Source organism: Leuresthes tenuis, unplaced genomic scaffold (genome assembly GCF_036924035.1).
Source record: "Leuresthes tenuis unplaced genomic scaffold, fLeuTen1.0.hap1 SCAF_20, whole genome shotgun sequence".
NCBI classification, from domain to species: Eukaryota; Metazoa; Chordata; class Actinopteri; order Atheriniformes; family Atherinopsidae; genus Leuresthes; species Leuresthes tenuis.
Window position 1 is genome coordinate 20,478,586 of NW_027325374.1, and position 21,717 is coordinate 20,500,302.

At 43.6% G+C, this 21,717-nt stretch overlaps 2 protein-coding genes across 4 annotated transcripts in view; both read right to left on the reverse strand.

The window, feature by feature from the left end:
- Positions 1-929: 929 nt before the first annotated feature.
- LOC140278232 (uncharacterized) lies at positions 930-11,316 on the reverse strand. 2 transcript variants are annotated; one of them, XM_072373188.1, is made up of 6 exons: positions 11,269-11,316; positions 7,332-10,033; positions 4,957-5,050; positions 4,459-4,508; positions 4,275-4,344; positions 930-3,299 (listed from the first exon to the last, which is right to left on the reverse strand). In XM_072373188.1, the coding sequence occupies exons 2-5, from the start codon at positions 10,026-10,028 to the stop codon at positions 4,297-4,299; spliced, it is 2,889 nt and encodes a 962-aa protein (XP_072229289.1). In that variant the 5' UTR covers positions 10,029-10,033; positions 11,269-11,316; the 3' UTR covers positions 930-3,299; positions 4,275-4,296. The 2 variants fall into 2 exon arrangements, with proteins under 2 accessions (XP_072229289.1, XP_072229288.1); XM_072373187.1 differs by having other exon boundaries at positions 11,123-11,307.
- A 1,724-nt stretch (positions 11,317-13,040) lies between these two features.
- The window catches only part of mprip (myosin phosphatase Rho interacting protein), a 39,595-nt gene continuing 30,918 nt past the window's right edge, over positions 13,041-21,717 (reverse strand). For both annotated transcript variants that reach the window (XM_072374096.1, XM_072374095.1), the window contains 8 exons: positions 17,592-17,739; positions 17,360-17,477; positions 15,713-15,872; positions 15,474-15,587; positions 15,215-15,301; positions 14,933-15,095; positions 14,749-14,834; positions 13,041-13,992 (listed from right to left, as the gene is read on the reverse strand). In XM_072374096.1, the coding sequence (XP_072230197.1) occupies positions 13,921-13,992; positions 14,749-14,834; positions 14,933-15,095; positions 15,215-15,301; positions 15,474-15,587; positions 15,713-15,872; positions 17,360-17,477; positions 17,592-17,739 (948 nt within the window). In that variant the 3' untranslated portion in view covers positions 13,041-13,920. The remainder of the gene's footprint in view (positions 13,993-14,748; positions 14,835-14,932; positions 15,096-15,214; positions 15,302-15,473; positions 15,588-15,712; positions 15,873-17,359; positions 17,478-17,591; positions 17,740-21,717) is intronic.

Genomic DNA, 21,717 nt, shown 5'->3' on the forward strand with positions numbered 1-21,717 from the left:
CTCAATTTGGAAAATAATGTGAAGAATTTTGACGGGGAAGCTTCAAGCTATTCAGAAGGTGGTCACAGAGGAGTGAATTTCTCAATCTAAAACAACTCGAGAGTAAATGCTACATATAATGAATTGTACACTAATACCACTTTTGCTTCAGGCAGTTGTTTGTCGTGTTCTCTCCATGTGTGCAATGACATGGAGCAACAAGGGCATTCTTCACTTGAGAACCAATTGAGGACGAGAATGAACACAGTAAACACATGAAATTGCACTTTTATTAAGTCAAGGCTGTAGATGGTGATAAGTGCCGAGCTAACCTGTGAGCTGGAATTTTCTCTCAGTATCATAGATAAGTGGGTGTAATAAACCGTTAACTTAAATTCAGACATATTGTAGTGCAGTTAGCAGTTAGGTAGCAGTTAATGACCCAGATGGAAAGAAAGGGCATGTAATTAAATGAAAGATTAGGAGTTGTCAGACAAATTTTTTTGATTTTTTATATCACCCCCCCCCCCAAAAAATTTTTTTAAGAAAACACCAAGGCAGGTGAATATTTTTGTACACCCCTGTAAACATTATTGTTTGGGTAAAGGTCATACATTTCACTACTATCACTAGGCACTAATATCCAAAGAAAAAGGTTCTATCATTTATAGTCAAGTTAATTTTCCATTTATCTGTGTTGAATTGTAGAAAATGATCATTTATCCAATCATTAAATGATGAATTACCAGTAAAAACTTCAATTGAGCACAGATGAATTTCTAGTAGTAATTAAACAGTTTGTTAGCAAGCATAATGCATCACTTACACTGCAAAAGGAGTATGTTCAAATATACGTAAAGACTATAAATAAAAACTGCTCAGCTGTATCTTCTAAGAGCCACATGAAGCATTTCCTCATAATACATAACAAATCTCAAACAGAAAACCAGAACATTGAACAAAATATTTAATTTTGACAATTACAAGACCTCTTCTGCTCCAAGAGGTGAGCAAGACGGTACAAAAACTTCCCGTAACATAAGACGTTGACAACATAACAATGCGTTGGCATTAGTCCAATGTTAAACTTAAAAACACCACAGCACTGAGAGATGGAGGATGTGTAGGAATGTAAGGGGTAGTGTGTACCAGACAGACGAGGCTTTGCATCCGAGCAGAAAATCATCCTGCTACATGTATCAATACTCCAGTCAAGGTGGGGTTAACACGAGAAACAAATCACAAAAAAAGAACAAAATCATTACAATATCTGAGATTCAGCCCTGAGATAAACACACGGACAAAGGATTTTAAAAATGCAAACACTCTCTAAGTTTGTCATAACAAAACATCTGTATTTGGTACAAGTTGATTGCAAGTGAAAAATGTTCTTTTTAAAAATTGCAGAGAAACTCCAAGCTTGCCGACACAACTTAGAAAGTTTAATTTCATTGTTTCATTGAAACAAAACAAAAAATGAAGTAAACATAAAGATGGCACAAATGGAAGAGCCGTGGTGTTTTCAGGGTGAGATTTGGGTTTGTGTGAGTTTTGCTGCTGGTGAGACACCAAGCAGCCCAAGGCTTCAGCTGCCTGTGTGGATATTCTGTGACACACTGATCTCAGATGGCCCGACGCTGCCTCTAATGGTGCTAATGTAAAAGTACACAGAGACAGTAACATTTATCACACGGATTTCCTCAAACAGGCCGGCTGAATGTTGAAAAGCTCTCTCCTTTACACTCGATTCAGCAGGTGCGAACACACTGATCTCAGAACATGGTTCCCAGAGTCCGAGCACCTGCGTGGTGCGAGGGGCCACTGTGCCTGATACTACGACAATAAAGTCTGCAGCAGAAATGTGCCTGCAAGCTGCCTTCAGTCATCAGGAGGAACACAGAGTACATACATCCACTGATTTGTCGTTGCACCACAAGCTAGTGAGAGTAAGAAAGAAAACTCATATAAACCTCTGTCAGATAAGGCTTTTTCACAAAGATTCAGGTGCAAATGCACCGTTTATAGGCCCAAGTCAAGATGTGAAACGGTTTAACATTCCTATTGAACTGGAGACTGATGTTAACCTAAAATTCCTAGCACAGAAATAAGCGTAACATCCCTTGAAAGCAGAGCCACTCTGCTGTTGGGTGCTCTTCTATGTTCCAAAGGGGAAAAACGGTGCTGCAAAAAGCAGGACAAAAAGGACTGACTGCAGCTCAAACTGCATTTAAAAAGAAACCCTTCACTTGCGAGGAGGGGGGGGAGAACTAAGCCTACATTATTCACTAACCCATGACGGTACTCAGTAATTTTTTAAAGATAAAGAGACTTAAAGGCAGAGCAGGCGAACACAACGTGGGCATGTTTAAATGCTCCCAGCCTAACATGGCCAAAGTGCTTAGAGTTACACAAAAAGAAAACACGCCGTTTCATTCTGACGGTTAGATGAGGCCGTTTTGGACTTTAAAGTGTGACCTGCGGGCATCAAGAGCCACATGAGAGCCTGAAGCACACAAGGGTGGGAGGCAGTCAGCTCAACAAGTTAATACTGCAGCTGGAGCACAGGCCCAAACGCTTCCCCTTAAAATACATTCAAAACATACTGAACGGCTCCCTCTATGACATTAACTGAGCCCAATATTTAGCACAACTGCCATCTGGGCGACTTTTGCAGAGGAGACAAAAAAGGTAATGCCATGGGTGATGGTCCAAGGTGCTGCATTTTATGACACCCCGTGTGAGGGCAGCACTTCTGTCTTTCCCACCTTGTTATTTAAACAAACTAGAATCTCCGTAACTGGCTTGAGACTTCAACATCAAACTACTTTACCAATAACTTAAAAAACAGAAAAGGAAAAAAAAAAAAAAAAAAAAAAACACACACAATTAAACTTCTTTGACAACTGCTAAAGAAGCCAATAAGAAAAAGTTCAGGAATAAATAAACCAAATATAATCAAATACTTAGAAAATCTTTAAAAAATTAAATATCTTTGATTGTAATTCATATTTAATCCAAGGAGAAAAAAAATCCCATATAAATAACCACCCACGTGACAAATTCAGCATGTTATGTTATGTTATGAGCAGTCTTCCTCAGTCCACAGGTGGCGTTGGTACCGGCAGACTGGACTGAGGAAGGTGTTGGCGATTGGGCTCCTCCAGCCACAGCGTTGGGTTAACAGTGCAGTTGAAGAGCAGAGGGTGAAGTTAAGGTTTGTTGGTGCTAGCTGTCAGTCAGAAGACCCCTGGTCCACAGTTGCCACGGTTACCAGCAGAGGGAGGGGAAGAAGAACTCCTGCAAGATGCTGCAAAGTGAGTCTGTGGGTAGAAACAGAATCATCAGAAAGAATGCACAACAAGCTGAGAGAACAGAATTTAATCAAGTTAACTGGTTCATCATAACAAGATCTCAGTTTTGTCAGTTTCCTGGAAGATGCATTCATGTCAGTCATACTTCAATATCCGCAGCAGCATATGATAAATCAACAGAAATTGGGTCATATTATTATATTTCTTCCAAAAAAAACAAAAAACAGGACTAAATGAAAAACCTGGCCTCTTATTATGAAATGTTTGGCAAGACCAAATCACAGACTAGGTGGGTGCAAGGTGATCAAGTCGATTTAACAAAATCATGCTGTTTTTCTCATTTTGTTGTATGCGATTAGATCATCATGTGATTAGCCACTTTAGATCATCTTTCTTTATATAAGCCCTGTTGACAGCAGGAAGGTTTTTATCCAGTTTAATTAAGATGTGATAACTCTTCATCTTAATGTAGTAACTTGAATGCCTCATTTTCACTACAGCAACGAGAAAGGCTAATGTTAGCCGCTTGCCCTAACAGAATATGCAGCGTGAGAGGTTGTTTTATGCATAGTGAGTTTTGTTCAGGTTTAACAGAGCACTGTGGTGTGAAAGTTTTATTAAAAATATTAGGAGCACGGCAAACACCGTGTCTTCTGAGACACTGGAGGTTGAAGGATTTCCTCAAAGCCTTTCCAGCTCAACATTTGGCCCAACTTGCCCCTTTTCCATCAAAGTCGTTACAGTGCTGGTTCAGAGTCATAACTTACAGACTAGTTCTTTACGTTTCAACCACCACGGCTGTAGCTCCAGCACCAACACTGCTGGGCAAGAGCAAAGAACTGCTCACTGCTTTATTCACCTGTTCGCTGCGACTTTTATAGATTAGATGCAGCTGGCGTTTATAGATCTCATTCAAAACATTGTTCATAAGCATAGGTCTGCGTTTAGAAACGCTTGCAGGTGTTGCACATCTAATGTACTCACCTCATGAGGTGCCTGTTAAGTGTCACCTGTTGTCCCATCGGCTCCCTGGAGGTGCTTTGAATGTTTTGTTCTGAGAAAAGACGAGAAATCAAAATATTTATATCAAACTTTATCAGCTTCAACACTTTCCCAAATAGTCTCCAACAGCAGGAACACATCAAGGTTTTCTCAGGTGGGTGCATACCTTGTGCTTCTTACACTTCATGGAGAAATTGTCTTCAATGAGTACACAATCTGCCAAAACAAGAACAGAACGGTTAAAGATGCCACACTGATTCATGCGATGGGTTCAACCACCCACACATGCAAGTTCAGGCCTGGTGGAAGTGATGACAGCCTTACAAAGGGGTTATTTCCAGATGCACACACACTCGCACACAGTAGCTTCAGTCGGTGGTTTCTATATTCTGCTTCATATTTCATAAGGGATATAAGACATGCTGAATGTGAAATATCAGGTGAGAGGAGCAGATAGCACAAACAAATCAGTGCCATCTCCATAGATCCCTCATTATACCAGGGTAGAGGCAAAAAGACTCAAACCCAACATGAGCTAAACATGCATGGCTGCCTACAAAGTACAAATTTGGTTTAGAAACAAGGAGATCATGCACACTTTCAGCCAAAACGGAACAGAAAAGGACCGGAGAAATCCTCCCATGTTCATTGGATCAGCACTCACCTGACTCCAGAGCACACCTGTAGTGGTACTTGTTAGGGCAGCCTTTAAAGAAGCAGCCTAGTGTAGCACCTTGATGATGGCACGCTGAACACATCTGAAAACAGGTCAAAAGACGACATTCATATTTTCTAAAAAGATCCGTTTCTAAATGCGACACATTGTGTTACAACACTGAAAAATATTTTAAATTAATTGCAATCATTGCATTCTGTACATTTACAGGACTGGAAATTAAACATTGCCTTTGGTACTTTTAAATTATGAGATATTCAAAGAACCATGAACCCCTGATCTGAGCAGCAGACCAGGGGAGCCTCTAAAGGTACATTTATTACCAGCCTTTCAGCACTTGTATGGGCTTTTTAAGGTAATCACTTTCATTACACTAAAATAATCTCAATATCTTTCCACTTGTTCTTGATCATTAAACCTAACAGATTTCTCAGCAATAATCTGAGGTTTGTTGGGACATCTAGCAGCACATTTATAAATACTTATAGTATGTTAGTGGTTGCAGGGACTAAATCTACTGTAGCCCAACCGAGGCTGAGCTGTCCACAATCACCAACACTGAACTCTTAAAACAATTTAGCAGAAGAGGCTACATCAAAAGATATTTTGTGAGGAAAGCTGACATGACAGTTATTTGACCCTGCATGCACTCTTGCGACTACACTAGCTCCTTTCAAGCTAGAAATTGTTAGTGTGCAAGTGAAGAGGAGGAGCCGGGGAGGGTCAAAGTCAATCTGCCTCTGATACGGCAAGCGAGGTAGCACCAGAGGCTAAACAATCCTGCCTCTGTGTGCTTTGGTGCTGTCGTTACTCAGCCGATTCCGTGACACTCAGTGGGTCTACATGATGAGATTAACTCGATTATAGCTATAGTTGGGGTATGCGACAACAACAGTAATATCGTCTCCTTCGACTTCCGGGTGATAAACCCGGGAAAAAAAAATCTCAAGCATGCGCAGAACGCTCAATCCAGTCCACAACGTGCGTCTGCGGTCTACGTGCACGTTCGGATCGAGTTATCTCGGGGTCTTAATCCGATCGCGAGTAAAGCGATCCGATCCGTTTTTTTGTCAGATTCAGGTGTCTGCATGAACTGAATAACTGTCTTATTGTAATTTAGCCAATAATCCGATCCGATGGCACTCATGTAACCCCACTGACTGTCTTTATATGCATTTAACGCCACAGCAATGGAGGGCTGATCCGCCTCTGTGTGGTATGTGTGATTTATGAGAAGGAACAGCGACGGATTAACAAGGACGTCTTTTTTTTCACCTATAAAAGGCGCAGCGGTTATGTGAAAGAGGCAACTATTAAGTGATTAATTCATAGAAATTTTGGCCAATGATTGACTATGTGCTAACGCTCCTGTTTTTCTTAGTCTTCCGTTTGTACACTTTGTTTCTTTGTGATCAGACCGATGCATTTATAGAACTGTAACCACTGTCCCATTTATAAAATAAACCTAATTTTTCATTTTAATCAAACAAAAAAGTCATGCGCCACTGACAATTTCTTTAGATTTTACTTCCAAGCAGTCAGACTTTTTTGTAATCTTTTAAAGAGGTCTTGAGCAACTTTTTCTTGCCACAATGGCTGTATTTTTCACCTACAACGTGATTCCTAATGAGCCAAACTTGGTGTGCACAGTGTTTCCTTAAAAAAAAACAAAAAAAACTGAGGAAGTTGGACAAAAACTGTTGCACATATCTCCTGTTTCACTTCCGAATATAAAGAAATGAGAGATGGTTCAAGACTTTTGTGCAGTGCTTTATCTTTGCAGGACTTTGCAGACTTTGTGTCTGTCAATAACTTTTTGTGCACAAACAGATGATTCATAAAAATGCTCCAAGTCCACCCCCCGCCAGAAGCATTTTTTTGTTTGTTTCTCATACTGGACAAATTATAAGGTAAAATACTATTAAATTTCATTGCACAATTTGCAACTCATTGCTTGAAAGTTTAGAGACTTTACTATTGCAACATGTTGGCAAGTGAATCACTACAGCGAAAGATCATTTTAGACATATTGTGCTAAATTTCCATCTTCAGTTTTGGTTAAACTGTTGTAAAGAAAATGAAAAGGTCAGTGTGTGGGAGCCTCTTGCAGTTCAAAACAAATCAGCGTCTCAGAATTTGTCTGCACCAATTATTTCCAGCCCTTTTCTAATAAACATAATCCTGCATTATTCCTGCAACCTGATGCTTTGAGGTACGAGCACATCTAAAAACTTTTAGCATCCCTGAGGCAGGGAAAACAACCGACACGATATTTGATCAACTTCCTGCTCCATTATTTCAACCACATCATCTGTAATTGTGCTACACAGCATTCATTGAACAAGCTCAAAGAGCAGCTTTACCGTCTCCTGGGCCACCTTTACGGCCTCCTCCAGACCGTAGACTTTTCCCTTCACAAGGAAGATGCCTGCAGACCAGATGGCGCAATCTTCATGGAGCCAGTATTCACAGGGCTCCAGAGGCAGAACAGGTGGGGAGTACCAGTCTTCCACATCTTCAGAACCAGTGTCTGATCGAGCCTGCTTATTTGCAGGGCTGCCGGCACCATCTCCGGCCCACCTGCGGCGTCCCTGGAGGACCTTCTGCTTCAGCTGAGCTCCTTGCTTGAGGGCCCACGGTGTGGGCGTGATGGCACACTTCCTCCCACTGCCCCTCAAGCTACAGGATGAAGAGTCTGAATCGCTGTAATTGTCCCCATCCTCTTTGAGTCCCGATGTGCTGACGGGTGTTTTGGCGCTTGGCTGGTATCCCTCAGGGTAGTAGGGTCCATGGAGGTCCCCCAAGTCAATAGCGTTAGCCGAGTGGCCACACAGGCAGCAGACAAGAGCACGCTGGTGCTGGCTGTGCCTGGAGGCCCGGCCCAGCTGCAGACAGGAAGTGCTGGGTATAACTGCAGAAATAAAACCGCTGGTGTGAGCCTGCTGCGGCTGGCGCTTCTTGTGTTGCGTCTTTACCTCCTCGGGGTAGTTGATGACAGTGCACAATGATGGCGATGCCTGCTGGCGCTGCACGCGGATGAACGGAGAGAAACTGTCTGGCTTCACGTCCCTTTTCTCCTCTTTGTAGTTGACGTACTTCAGCTTGATCTCGGGCTCTTTGGGGGAGAAGATGGAGGAAGACTGGCACAGTTTGCGTTTCTTCCGCCTTCGTTTAGGAGCGCTAGCCTTCGTCTTGGCAGAGGGAGATGCTTTGCAACCAGATGATTTACTTTTGGTTTTGTCTTGACTGTTCTTTGGAGATTTTGCTTGTGGTGTTGGGGAAGAAACTCTTGACTCATTATTTTCCACAGAGGATTCAGGCTGATTGAGTGGCTCTGACTCTGTCTTTGAGTTTTTGAGCACAGCAGACTGAGGACTTGACTGTGATGAAGGTTTCCTCTTAGACTTTAAGATGCTGGCCTGTGGTGGGTCCACCGGTTCTCTCTTTGACCTTGCAAACTGAGGACTTTTTGGAGGTAAGCTGCTACGCTGGTTCTTCGTCTTGTTGAAGAGTTCAGAATCAGAGGTAGAGTCTTTACAACTGTCAGTATTAACATTACTAGATTTACTTTTATTCACTTTTACTGCTTTTCTTTTGGCTGTTTTCACAGAGAAAATAGATTTCACTTTGCCTCTCCCTTTGCGCACTGATAGAGTATCATTCCTCTTTGGAGAACCAAAGGTGGAATCGTGTGCTGTTGATTGAGAGGCACTGGCTTTCTTATTGGCGAGTATGCATCGTGACACATTATACCGGCTTGAATTTATGTTCATGACTATGGCCTCCAGCCGAGTCCCTCTCCCAGTACGGACTGGTAGTTTCCTTTCCTTTAGAGTTCTCTCAAGCACCTTTGCATTCCCATTGATGTGAGGAACAACACTACCGGGTTTGTTTTCCAGAATATCAGACACACAAACATCGTCTGTCAAGTCAATCAAAGGTTCCAACGCGGCCTTACGTCTATGGGCTGGCTGTTTACTCTCATCACTCGAGTTTAATCTTGTGGCGCTATCACTGACGCCAGAGCTTGGCTGAGCTGACCTTTCTCTACTCGAGGAATCACAAGCCACTTCCTCAGGAGTCTCTAGATAAGAGTTTTCAGCACTGGGTGAGCTGGAGGCCTGAGGGAGGATGAACACATCATCTACATCTTCCAGTGAGGTAGCGGATGGGGAAACGGGATCCTCCAGAGGACTCCTATAATCCCTGCTCAATGAACACAGGTCTCCGGCAGCTGTGCTGTCCGAGACCACCATAGAGTCCTGTTTCTTAGACATAATTATGAGAACCTTAGAGCCCCCTCTCTCCTCATCCTCCCCTGTGACAGGGGGGAGAGTTTCGGCTGAGGAATCGGCGCATGCTCTGGAACTTGACCGGCTATCAAGTTCGCCATTCTCCAAACCCTTGCCATGTTCCAGAGGAACGCTGTGCTCTTCTTCTTCTTCTTGTAGGGGCTTCTCTATGAATTCATCACAGGAAATGACTTCTCCATTAAACCCAAGAGGCTCCTGCGGTAGACCTGCAGCACCATCATTCTCTGGTTTCACTTGAGGCTGAGACAATGTGTGAAACAGTTCTGTCTGAGTGGCAAGGTTTATGGACTCCTCCGTCTGCTCCAAGTAATGCTGGTTCAGTGCACAGCTCGTCTCCCCAAGCCCGTTATCTGTGTCACAGTGAGGGTGGAGGGAGAACTTGCTGATAGGCGGCACACTGTACAGAGGCGAATGTCGAGATAGGGAGTTGTGAGTGGTGAAAACATGAGACCTGCTCACGTAGGAGAGGGTGACTGTAGTGTGGGAGAAGGCATTGTCTGGTTGAATTTGATCCCCTGGTTGAAGTGTGATGTCTGAAGAGCCAGTTTCTGAGAATTGTAATCCGGCGTTGGTGGTCCCGGAGTTTGGGCACCAGCCAGGGCTCTTGCCCATCCGCAGGGCATCGGGAGCAGTGGAGCTAAGGAAGCAATCTTCTCCTTTCCTGGTCAGGTCAGTCACAGTAGGGATGTTGGAGGTAGAGTCATCTTGAGGCTGTAGATCGTCCAAGCTCCCAGGTGGCTGCTCCATAACAACTGGAAAGGATGTAAAAGTGGAAAAAAGGATATTTATGTTTAACATGTAAGAACACACTGAATATTTCTAAAAATATCATCACTAGCTCACAAGAGTCGGTTTTCTAAACACAGAGGCTCTTTACAAAAAATAAAAAAAGGTTTTTTTTTTACTTTAAAACTTTAGTTCGAGCTATCACTTTGTTGACGTGTTATTCGACATGTTTAGGATGAGACGTCAAGGAGACAGTTAAACTACCATCTCTGCAATGTAACCGCTAACATTAACGAGGAAACTTGCGTGTACTTGATTGTCATTTTCACACCAGAACATAGCAAGGGTTACCTGGCAATTTATATTTTGGCTTTGTTCCAATTGACCTTGCTCCCACCAAATGTCTACTGTATTAAGTTGTTAGATTAAAGTGACAATGTTTCTCCGTACAACCGGACGACAACAACTTTTTTTTTTAAACTACCAGCGCTGACAGGTCAGATTTGCTAGTTAGCTTAGCCACAGCTAATGTTAGCATGCTCGCTAGGCCCGGCTTAGCTACGGTCGCGTTCCCTTACGTCTAACTGCATTATATATTTAATTGCTTAAACGGAGTTGTTGCTCCAAACAATATGTAATACACCAAAGAACGTGCCCTGATAACTTCCACTAATTGATTACGATCACTTCTCATTTCGGCAATGCCTACTTCCTGTAAAGTGTAATTATTCCGATAAAATTACAACTTGTATAGTTGAATAATGCACACAACTGGTTACCAGCTACTAGGGCCGTTCGTAACTTTGTTGCAGGAAGAAGGGCCGACGCAATCTGAAAAATAAACTATTTTGCTTGAAATAGAGTTCTTTGTGGTGTTAAAACAATTACGAATTGTAGAGCAGATCTTGACAAATCAAAGAAAATAAACTTTGACCGTACAAAGTGCCTAAATTAAACGACAAACCACACAACATTAAACTGCAAATGACTTTTGATGGAGTTCGGCAATACCTTCTCTCCGCTAAGAACGGTAGGCATCGGGGCAAGGCCCGGCTGCATGAGACAAAGACAGTACGGAGGTAGTACTCTGTGCTGTGCTGCTGATCAAAACTTACCCGGACGGGGGGGAAATCTTAGCGTTTTGAAACGTCCAGTTAAGAATCCATCCCACTCTGCATCTCCTTCAACAACACCTCAGTTCTTATAATTCCCAATAAAACTAAAACAGAGAAAGCCCTTAATTAAATAAATATCTACTCACTTTCCAGGAACACACTATTCTGATAGCAGCAACGTCAAGTTGATTAGACATAATCTTTGACTTCCGGGAATTCTCTTCACAATAAAACAATAGTACTTTTTTAGTGCCTTTTTCTTTACAAATAAAAAAAAATAACTCTATAAAATGCAAATGTAATATTTTCAAGGTGGAAATGACAAGATACATTTAGTATCACGGAACTCGGCCACCCATTGTTCAGTTCAGACGGACATTTTTTCATTATCCAGCTGTTAAAGTTTCAGAAATCCTTTGGTAAAGCAGCATGCTTCGAATGAAGCTGAAGATGTTTTTTCTTCTTATTATTCATTGGAATAGTCATTATTTGGCACTGCGGTCATTGTTAGCCGACTCATTCCGGGGGGCTTGACAAGAAAACTGAGCAGCGGTGAAATAGTTGACACTCAGCTGTGAAAAAGACAGGCATTATGGGAGAAAAGCAGTAAGATGTGAAAAATCGAAACTTTGGTGTTTGCAAATAACGACGTCAGGGACCCAACTTTTTACGAGAACTTTCTGTAATTCCGGGGAGGATTTATATTGAGACAAAAAGTACAACGGGACTGGTTTCGCTTTTTACTGGGTTGATAGGCTTTTCAGCATCGAGGACAACTTCATTTGCTGCCCTCTGTCTCCTCATGTAGCACCAGAGCAACTGCTGGTGCTTATCAGTTTGCGCATTACAGTTTCGAGCATTTCGCAATTATTTCAAGGCCTTCTTCGTTGCCGGTTAGAGGGAAAGGAGCAGGTAGCAGGCAAACCCTTACTTTGCTCCACTGAAAAGAACCAAAAGTGGTTCACACGATTTTTCAGAGCCATTAATGGTTATTGGTTATTGAGCATGTCCCAATATCTTTATTTATTATTCAACGCAGTCCATGTTGCTGCAACTTCCATCTTTGAGAGCGAGTTTCTACAGGACGGGGCACATGAATTTAGGTAGCTTACTAACTTTTAACATCCGATAGAAAGGGCCAGTAAAGGACCTTTAACTCCACCCTCATATGTCCTGTAGGGTTTATGGCTCAATTCCAGTTACTCACCATGGCCCTACTCTTAGTTTTCCATCATTGCAGGAAAGGCACGGTGAGGGTGCCCTTTCCTCTTAGAGGTCAAGATGAAGAGCTACATAATCTGCACTCCAGCTGAACCGGTCACACTTATCCAGCATATACAGATTTGTATTCCTTAGGTTATCGCAGAGCTACATGGTTAATCACAGCCAGTCTCCCTGTCCCTTGTAATAATGAACACTCCCGTAGGATTATTCTGCCACCGCTGTGCATCACTGAGGTAAAAAGCACATGCTCCTTGGACATTTGCCCAAAGGGTTTCTTTGTCTCGGGAGACCAAAAAGGAATCTTTGTTAGATTCTCAAGAGTCCTTAAGAGTTCCTAATTTTGACAGAAAGTCCTAAAAACATGCCCTGAATTTGTGAGAACGCTTTACTGGACATAGAACAAGATTGATGCAGATTTTTACTAATTTGAAATGTAGTTAAACAACAATAAAATAGGCACAAATAGGTAAGATTACTGAGGCAAAACCAGATCGGTGGTCACCAACAGCCTCTGAACGAAGACGAACATTACACGTGCCAGTTTTGACCCTCAAACCATTTGAAGGGTCAAACCAGTACGTACTCGACGCTCAGATTTTGGGTAGAAGTTGGCGAGATAAGAGCTGGAAGGTAAGCAAGAAGGTCATGAGATGGAAAACAAGAAAAAACCCTTACAGAACAGTCAGACGCAGAAAAGGGTGCAAAAATATTTATTGCTAATAAACCTGTCGTCAGTTGGTGTATATTTGCATTATATTTACAATAACAGAGTACAGAGGAATGGGAATGAAAAAGAAAAATCCCAACCATTTAAATAAATACAAAGGGACTGCCACTGAACAAGACTACAAACATAAACCAACCTGAACAACTCCTATACAGCTGGGCCAATGATTGCAATGAGGAAAAAAAAAAAAAAAAAACTAAATAGCTTTTCATATATATATTTAAATTATAGTCAGTATGCATTCAGCTGTCACCTTTCCAGGGGAATCAGATTTTTCTGAGGGATTTGCAGAGAGCATAGTTCATTTGGAAAGGTAGTGCTTATTTTCTAATGCGGACGAGCGTTTCTGCTCCAAAGCCTGTTTACCGAGCGACGCGTCCATCCGCGCCGTGACAACGGAGCTTTAACATGCAGACCGAATGCTGGACTAACTCCTATGGTTTTGTTTTTGAAAGTGTCGCTTATCAATATGCAGTTGTGTTCAGCCAGTCGACACCACATTCAGGTCTTTGGCTAGCAACAGTCTAGAGAGTTAAAACAGTAGCTTACACAGTCATAGTTTTAGTGTACGCAAGACAGATGCTCATTTTAAAAACAGTATTTACAGTAAGACATGGCAGAGAGGGAAACAAAACCCCAAAAACAATACAAAAATGTCACAGTTAACTGAAGTGCATGGAATGCAAACTCTAGACATGAAATTCAAACTTCATACCGTGTTTTCTTTAATAATATATGATCTGTGTTCGGTGACCAGTGTGTAGTGTTACTAAATAAGTCAATACAGAGCTAAAATATAGTGGGCTTCTAAACATGCAGCAAGGTAGGCAGACATGAAGCGTCGCTGTCAGAACTCCTTAGCGTCTTTGTTTTCGAACAGGTGGAGTCTCTGCTCTGCCGTCAGTCCTTCTTTGAGACTCTGGAGGGATGAAGAGAGGAAACATGCAGTGTTACTGACAACTGTGATGAACTCGTGTGTGTTCCAGTGATTATTTATCTAATACCAGGGTCTCACACATCACACCAAATTTAACAGAAAACCTTCTACGCTGCGGTGCCCAAAAATGACAAAAAGCAGTAAACTTCAGACATTCAAATGAAGAAATTTTAAAAAATCTATTCGACTCCTCTACTTTAAGTTACACACAGTCCCTCACTGCCCACTAAGTCTCCGAGGAGTGGGATATTTGTGCATATTAATGTGCAGTAGTGACTTGGATCTTTCGAGTGGAGAACAACAGGGTGTGTTAAACCACCCGTGGGTGCGTCTGCTTTCATTTACCTAAAGGAGAAGGGGGAGGAGGCCTCAGCTGCTCTAACTGTCCCAGGGCATGTCTCGACTCACAGACTGAGGACAGAAGGGGGAGAACACACCAGGCAAGTGTGTGTTAGAGCACTGCGGCGTTTCATTTGCAACAAAACCGCACTTCAGATGGAGTCATAACATGGATTTGAATAAAATGCAGCCTCGGGCATGCACTGCTGCATGCAATATTACAGGCGGCCTGTAGGTGGCAGCAAGTGACTGAAGGTACTTCTCAAAGTGAGAGGTGAAAACAGGCCTGACAGCTGCTGCGTTGCTGATTCAGCACAGACATTAATGGGTGGCAGAGTTGAATGAGAGCTCCTGTGGGGTGGAGGATTCATGTCACTCTAAACTAGCCTCTTCACCTACCTTTGACCGCATGGTGCGCTCCGAACGTTTGGCTGCTGCGGCTGCCATCTTCAGGATGTCGGGGTTACTTTTGGACTTCATGATATCTGTTAGGGGAAAATGTGTCAGTTGACATTAAAAGAGCAAGTGTGATGGATTGAGCTACCACGTGGCACACGGTGCATTCCTGAGTGCGTGTTCACACCGTATCCTCCTCGCTCCACGTCTTCCGGCGACGGCTCGCCGAGCGCCTCGTGAGCCAGCTGCAGCTGCTCCCTGAGCCGGCCCAGATCCCGCTCTCCTTTGGCCTTGACGATGCTCAGCTCTGTGTAGATGTCCTTGTATTTATCCGTTGCATATTTCTTGTCCTGGAAACACATCACGTGGCTCGTTAGACACACGACACACATTTTTCTATGCCTCATCCAGCTTTTAATTGGTGGGTGACACCTGTTGAAACAGAAAAATAAGATGATAGAACATTTACTCTTTGGGCTGCCTGGAGTTCATCTTTGAGGGAGTTAATTTCCTGCTTCAGGTACTGAACCTCAGACTCTTTCACCCTCAACATCACCTGGAAAAGAAGAAGGAAATGACAATGATGATGATGATGCTAAAGTTGCTCTCACAGCTGCTTTCCTGAGGGGAAACAGCTGCTGCTTAAAACCGCTCCAGTAAAGACTTGTTTTCAGGTCTTTTGCACACGATCTCATGCACACTTCTGGAAGCGCTTCACTGAACCTTACCTCTAACTCATACAGCTCCTTCCCCTGTATCGTGGTGTTTGTGTCTCCCATTCCGTCCTCAGATGTCATGGAGCGCATCTTTGTGATTTCTGCTGCCAGACGGTTGTTCAGCTCCTAAACACATTACAAAGAAGAAGCTCAGAAGTGTTTGGCAGGTAGTTTTTTATGCACCATGTGTGACCCAACAATTTCAACAGTGAGCAAATATTTGTGCGCAGGTGAGCTGTGCGTGTTTGCACCTGGTTGTGCGCATTGAGCTCCTGGTTCTCCCTCTGACACTGCCTGAGGGCTTGCCTCTCAGCCTCCAGCGCCTGGGCCAGGTGGGCGTTTTCCAGGCACTTCTGGGAATACTGCTCCGACAACACCTCGATCTCCCGCTGGAAGGAACACAGCTCCTCCCTGAAAGACAACGCAGCGGCATGCTGAGAAAGAAAAAACACCAGCGGCGTGGCTTCAGGAGGAAGCTAGTCGTTGCCGTCCTGACATGTCTGCGACCGAATGTGTCACAGCTGCTTCAGCCTTCCACCCATCACTCTTGTCCCCTCATTCAACTGGCGGCATTGCTCTGATAAAAACCTGCTCTTACACACGTCACCAGGTGAAGCTTCGGTTCCAAAGACAAGCAGGAGAAATAAAACTGCAGCGGTTCAACGCATGTCCCAGCAAGTCGTGAGTGAGAAGTGTACAGTTTGATCTTTAAATCAGCTGTGAGAGGACAGCGTCCCGCAGCAGAGCTTTTTCATTCGCACAGAACCAACAACGATGCCTCAGTGACAGCCATGTTTCTGATGAGTCCTTTTATAAGCTTAAGTGACGGTTAAAAGCTCATATTGAGAGAAAATTGGTACTTTTTGTGCAGTTTGTTCATTTTAAATTACACAAAACAATCCAACTTACCCCAGAAATTCTAAACCCAACACATAAGTGGTTACTTCTTCATTTTCTGTGCTGAAACACTGTTACCACACGCATACGCTGGTAGTTTAAAATTTGATCTCCCCTCTAGACAACAGCCTTTGTGTGTGTGCGCCTCTTTAACCAGGACCCCACGTATGAGTGGTGCGACGTCAGTGTGTGTGAAGACCAACAAGAGATAACATGGAGCACGGGAGAGAGCAGGACCATGCAGCGGTTAATGCTTGGAAGTACCAACATTACTTTGAGTTAAGACTCTGTAAAAAGTGACAAAAACATTAGCGTCAGCTGTACACTCTGCATGGGAAGAAAAATTTTATCTACAGCAAAAACATTCCACCTCAAATCTGAGCAAGCACCTCGCATGACGGCACGTGAAACTCATTGAAAAACTCCTGGATCCCCCCCCCCACTGACATGCCCGCTGCGGCTACCACATCAAATTCCACCCGGAAAACCTCAGACGGCCCCTCTCCTGCTAAACAGGTGAAAATAGACTTAAGAGCGACAGGACTTAGCGCCGCTGAACTGAAGAAGCTAGTCGCTGGCTATATTGTTAAGGACATATCGTCCGTTTCCTCTGTAGACTCTGAATCATTCCGACGCTACGTAGAAAATATACCGACCAAAAGCGGCGTCAAGCTACCACAGAGGAAGTCATTTGCAGAGAGAATACGACATAATGATTATTATGTTTATTATTAAGCTGTTATGTCAATTGTAAATGATGGAATATGCAGAAAGAATAGAATTAGGCTGATCGGTCTATTGCTTCATAGCTTACTCAGGTTGTGCATCATGTTTTAGAAAAGTAATCAGTAACGAAACTAATTACTTTTGAAAAGAAGTAAATCAGTAAAGTATCTGGATTACTTTCTTGGAGAAGTAATCAGTAACTAATTACTATTTCCAAGTAACTTGACCAACAATGGTCCTGACCCTGTGTTTCTGTAGCAGGGGGCAGGACTCACTCGTGCTGTCTGTGGATCTCCTCCATATCTGCATTCTCTGCGTTGCTGCTGGCCTTGCGAGCCTTATCCAGCTCCTTCTCCAGCTCTGTCCGGTGAGCGTTGTTCATTGCTTCAATAGCTGAGGTAGCAGAAAACACAAACATCTTCACTAACAGCTGCAGGACCAGTATGACAGGTAGATTTTTTTTGAAAAGGACATATTCCGTAAGCAATTTGTCTGCGAAGTATTTACCAGCGATGGTGGCCGCTGTCTCCTCTGCCAACAGCCGCTCCTTCTCCTCCTGCAGGTTCTCCAGCTCTCTCTGGTGTTTCCTCTGCAGCTCGTCAATCACCTTCTGGTGGGACTCCTCCATGGCGGTGAAGCCCCGCTCACAGGTGGCCTGTAACAAAGAACGAGTGGGGTGCAGCTGTGAGTTTACAGGTCATCTGGACATGGACCAGCAGGTTCTCTTGCTCATATAAGCTGAACAGGAGAAGAAAAGAAAAAAAACAAAGCATCCTAGCCATTCATTCGCCATTTAAGATCAATTTATTTCCACCAAACAAAGTTAGAGCCTGTCAGCCTTGAGCAAGTGGAGCCTGTTTGAGGACAAGAGGTGTTAGGATGAAAGGATACAAACTACAATGAAAAAACAAGACAATTGGAAAGGAGTGTATTCGAAAGAACAGCTGCCATTTCCTGTTTACATCCAGACTCTTGTTGGTACTTAGAAAAAAATCCTGATTATAAACAGCACCTGGAGTCCGCAGTTGGTGTACAAATCCTCATCTGCCTACCGGCTAAATCTTTGATGGAAGGTCTGCTTACAATGATGGACAAATAGAAGAATAACTGGGCGTCAGAAACACTGCAAGTACAGATACCCACAGTCTATCAGTGAGAACAAACAGAGAGGACAATAATCCCCCATTGCTGAAATTTCAACTCTATTGCTGGTTTCTAGAGAAAGGCATTCCAATGGCCTCTCCAGTAGCCTGACGTCAAGCCCAGCCCAGCTTCCGTTCTCTGTTCACTACAGCTAATTTGAGTGCTCATTCAACGGCTGTGTCCAGGCCTACTTCCCATCTCTCTGCCCCGGTCTAAGTCCAGACACACATGGGAAATGGAGGTCCGGTGTGTTTTCACAGGGATCAACCTTTCCCTCGGAGCACAGACCCAGGAACTAAGAGGAGCTGAAATGTGCCCCTCACCCACCACCATGAAACGAGTATAAACTTCCTGCTCTGACATTAGACCTTTGGAAGTATGTGAGTTTACGTATCTGCTGGGTAAATATGTTCTGCGTCATTGGGGGGGCACAGACTTGCAAGTCCAGCATAGACAAATCCGAGTATCCAACATGTGTAAAACGAAATCATTGCGATTTGTTTATTAGACTAAATAACAACTTCTAACCTTAAATTAAGGCTATTCTGACCTTTAGGAATTACCACAATTACACTTATTTGTTCCCAATAAAGATGTATAAATAGATTTAGGACTTAAGGAATCAAACAGTATGGAATGACAGGAAAGCAAATGGAGATCCTTTCATGAGTAAGGAGAGAAAAGAAGAATTCCGACCTGGTTTTTTATGAAAACCTTTAAGCTGCGTTCGATCTCACCACGGCTTAAAGGGTCAGTTATGTCAAAGCAACCTTGCTCACGTACCTCTTGTTGTGTCCATCCACGCAAATACCTCCGAGTTTGATTTGTAGAGGTTTTTATTCACAAATAAATGTAGGTAGTAATTTGTGGTACGTAAAGTGTTTAAACATTTCAGCTGAAACCTTTAACAGCAGCATTATGAGCTCTAATCACAGAGTTACCTTGCAAGCGACGTGTGAGCAGAGCACTACCTGCAAACAGCGCAGAAACGCAGCTGAAAGGAAAAAGCTGGTAAGTGGACCAGGAATTAAGATGACTGTCATTTAGTGAAAGCAGGGCGTTAAGTTAAACTGTTAGTAGGAAAAGTTCAAACATGTCCAAATTGAGGTCATAGTCAGTATTTGCTTAAAAAGGGAATTTCTAAAACTTCTTCAACACTGATAAACCTTCGACACGTCGCAAAGGGTCAGTTCTTTGCTCAACGCTGTAAAATGTGCTAAAGGCAAGTTTAGACTGTAAGCACGTGGAACTATCAATAGAGGAACTCATTCAAAATGAGAAAGGTGCTCATATGTAATAGCCAAACAGAAACTTACATCTTTTCTTGACTAATGGCTTTTCTCAATAATTCAAAGTTCTTCGAGTGATGGAGATGAAACGACTAAATGAGTTCCTCAGTACACAGCTACAGCTGCGTCAGTGGCTACGTAAACCCTAAAGAAGGTTAGTTTCCATGCAACACAGACGATAAGTGGTTTATGGAACAAAGAGCAAGAGGAGTGTGAGCAGTGTTATTAAGGGGAGTAAAGGTAGGGGAAGGAAGGGGGATCTGGGAATGCCACAAAGGAAAAGGGCATCACAGATGGGAGGACGACAAGGACAAGGAGCGCTTCCACCTTTAGGTTTTCCAGGTCTCTCTCGTATTTCAGCCGCAGTGTGGTTATGTCACCCTGCTCTTCACGCCGTCTCATCTCTTCGGTCATGACTGAGACTTGGGTCACCAGCTCCTGAATGCGCTCCCTCAGAGTCGACGTCTGTGCTGAGGCGTGATGCGGCGGTGCGTGCTCATCTGGTCTATTCCTGTCTGGGGTAGCAGGACTCATCATGCTCCTCAACTCCTCCATTTCCCAATCAAACCTCTGCATGAGGTCCCTCCTTTCCATCTCGTGCTGCTTCTTCAGGCTCTCCATGCAGCTCGTCAGCGAACTGATCTCTTTGACGTTCTCTTCCGAACGGAGGCGAAGTGTCTCATTGGCTTTTGCAAGTTCCTGCCTCAACCTTTCTGCTTCCTGCTCATAGCCGTCTTTGATGTCTTGTAGCTCCTTCCTGTGATCGGCTACCATGTCACGAATCTCGCTGGTTTTATCCACTGAGTCCATGGGCTCTCCTTCCATCTGCATCAACGTTTGTGGCCCTTCAGTTTTCAAAGAGGCCCCGGACAGTTGATCCTGAAGATCTTCCAGTTTCGACTGGAGACTGCTGGCAACTTCTCTCAATTTAGGGCAGTTTGGACAATCAAAGCTAAGAGTTGGTACTTCTGTTTGATTTTGCTTGAGCTCTTTTTCATGCTGGACTTTCAGCCTAATGATCCCATACATCATGTGCGCTTCTCTGAGGCATTCAAGCAGATATTCTGAAGACTGCTTCTGTCGCCCCCAAATTTCAAACGTTGCCAGAACCGAAGACAGGAGTTCGTCATCTCTGTCCAGCTTCAGACCGGAAGCAATTTGCCTCAAATCACGTGCCTTCGCCTCCAAGGTTTCTCTCAACTGTTTAAGAACCCAAGCATTTGTTTCATCGTCGAGCCAGCTGTACATTGATGCAAAATCCGTGACTATCTCACTCTCAGTATCTGCCTGTGAACAAACCTTCCTTTTCAACAGTAGCAGGTTCTTGTGGGCCATCAACTGCTCGACCAAGCCCGGTTCACAGATCTGTCTGCTTTTGTCACATTTTGATTCAGTGAGGCTCAACAGCTGGCTCCAGAACTCCCACTCTGACACCGAACTCATGTCTTCTCTAGTCATGTAAAGTGGCTCTTGTTTTGAAGAACCAAATAAAGTGCTTTTTAAACTATCAAGCATTCCCTCTACCTTGACATCTACCTTTGCTAAAATCTCTACCACTTTCTCTATTGCCTCAGACCTCATCTCAATCTCATTTACTACTTGCTGGAAAACTCCTTTATCATCCACCTGCTTCTCTCCTGCCTCCAGACTCTCAACAAAATTCTCTTTGTCTCTACCCATCTTCATTTCTAAGCTCTCTCGTAACATCCTCACTTCTTTTTCTGCTTCTTCTACCTTCTCCCTGCTGACTTTCTCAATTTCCTGATTCAGTGCGACCAACTCATTGTTCCTTGCTTCTAACTCCAGACAGTGTTGCTCTGCAGACTGAAGGCCTGCCTCAGTCTCAAAAAACTTTGATTGTGAAGCTTCAAGCAGCTCTCGGAGTTGCTCCTTCTCTGGGTGCAATTCCTCGTCCTCGTAATCTGCCTGAAAACCGAGTCCTATCAGTGTGGCTTCCTTTAACTGCAGCTTCTTCTCAGTGTCTTTAAGGGTGTTGCCAAGTTCCTCCAAGGTAACCAACGCTTCATGGAGCCTCAGAGACTTCTCATTCAGCTCTCTCTCGTAATACTCGCGGTCGATGGCGTTAGCTTGATTTTCAGCCAGTTCTGCCTTCAGTCGTTTCAGCTCCTCCACCACGAGATGATGCTGCTTGCCGCCCTGCTGGCTGATGAGTTCGGCTTTAAGTCTGTCTATTTCTCTGT

Coding starts and splice junctions, on each gene's coding strand:
- LOC140278232 (XM_072373188.1), bottom strand. CDS start 10,028: ATGGAGCAGCCACCTGGGAGCTTGGACGATCTACAGCCTCAAGATGAC. Junction 5,051..7,331: donor TAAAGGTGGCCCAGGAGACG/GTAAAGCTGCTC, acceptor ACCTGTTTTCAG/ATGTGTTCAGCGTGCCATCA. Junction 4,509..4,956: donor CAGGTGTGCTCTGGAGTCAG/GTGAGTGCTGAT, acceptor TTGTTTTGGCAG/ATTGTGTACTCATTGAAGAC.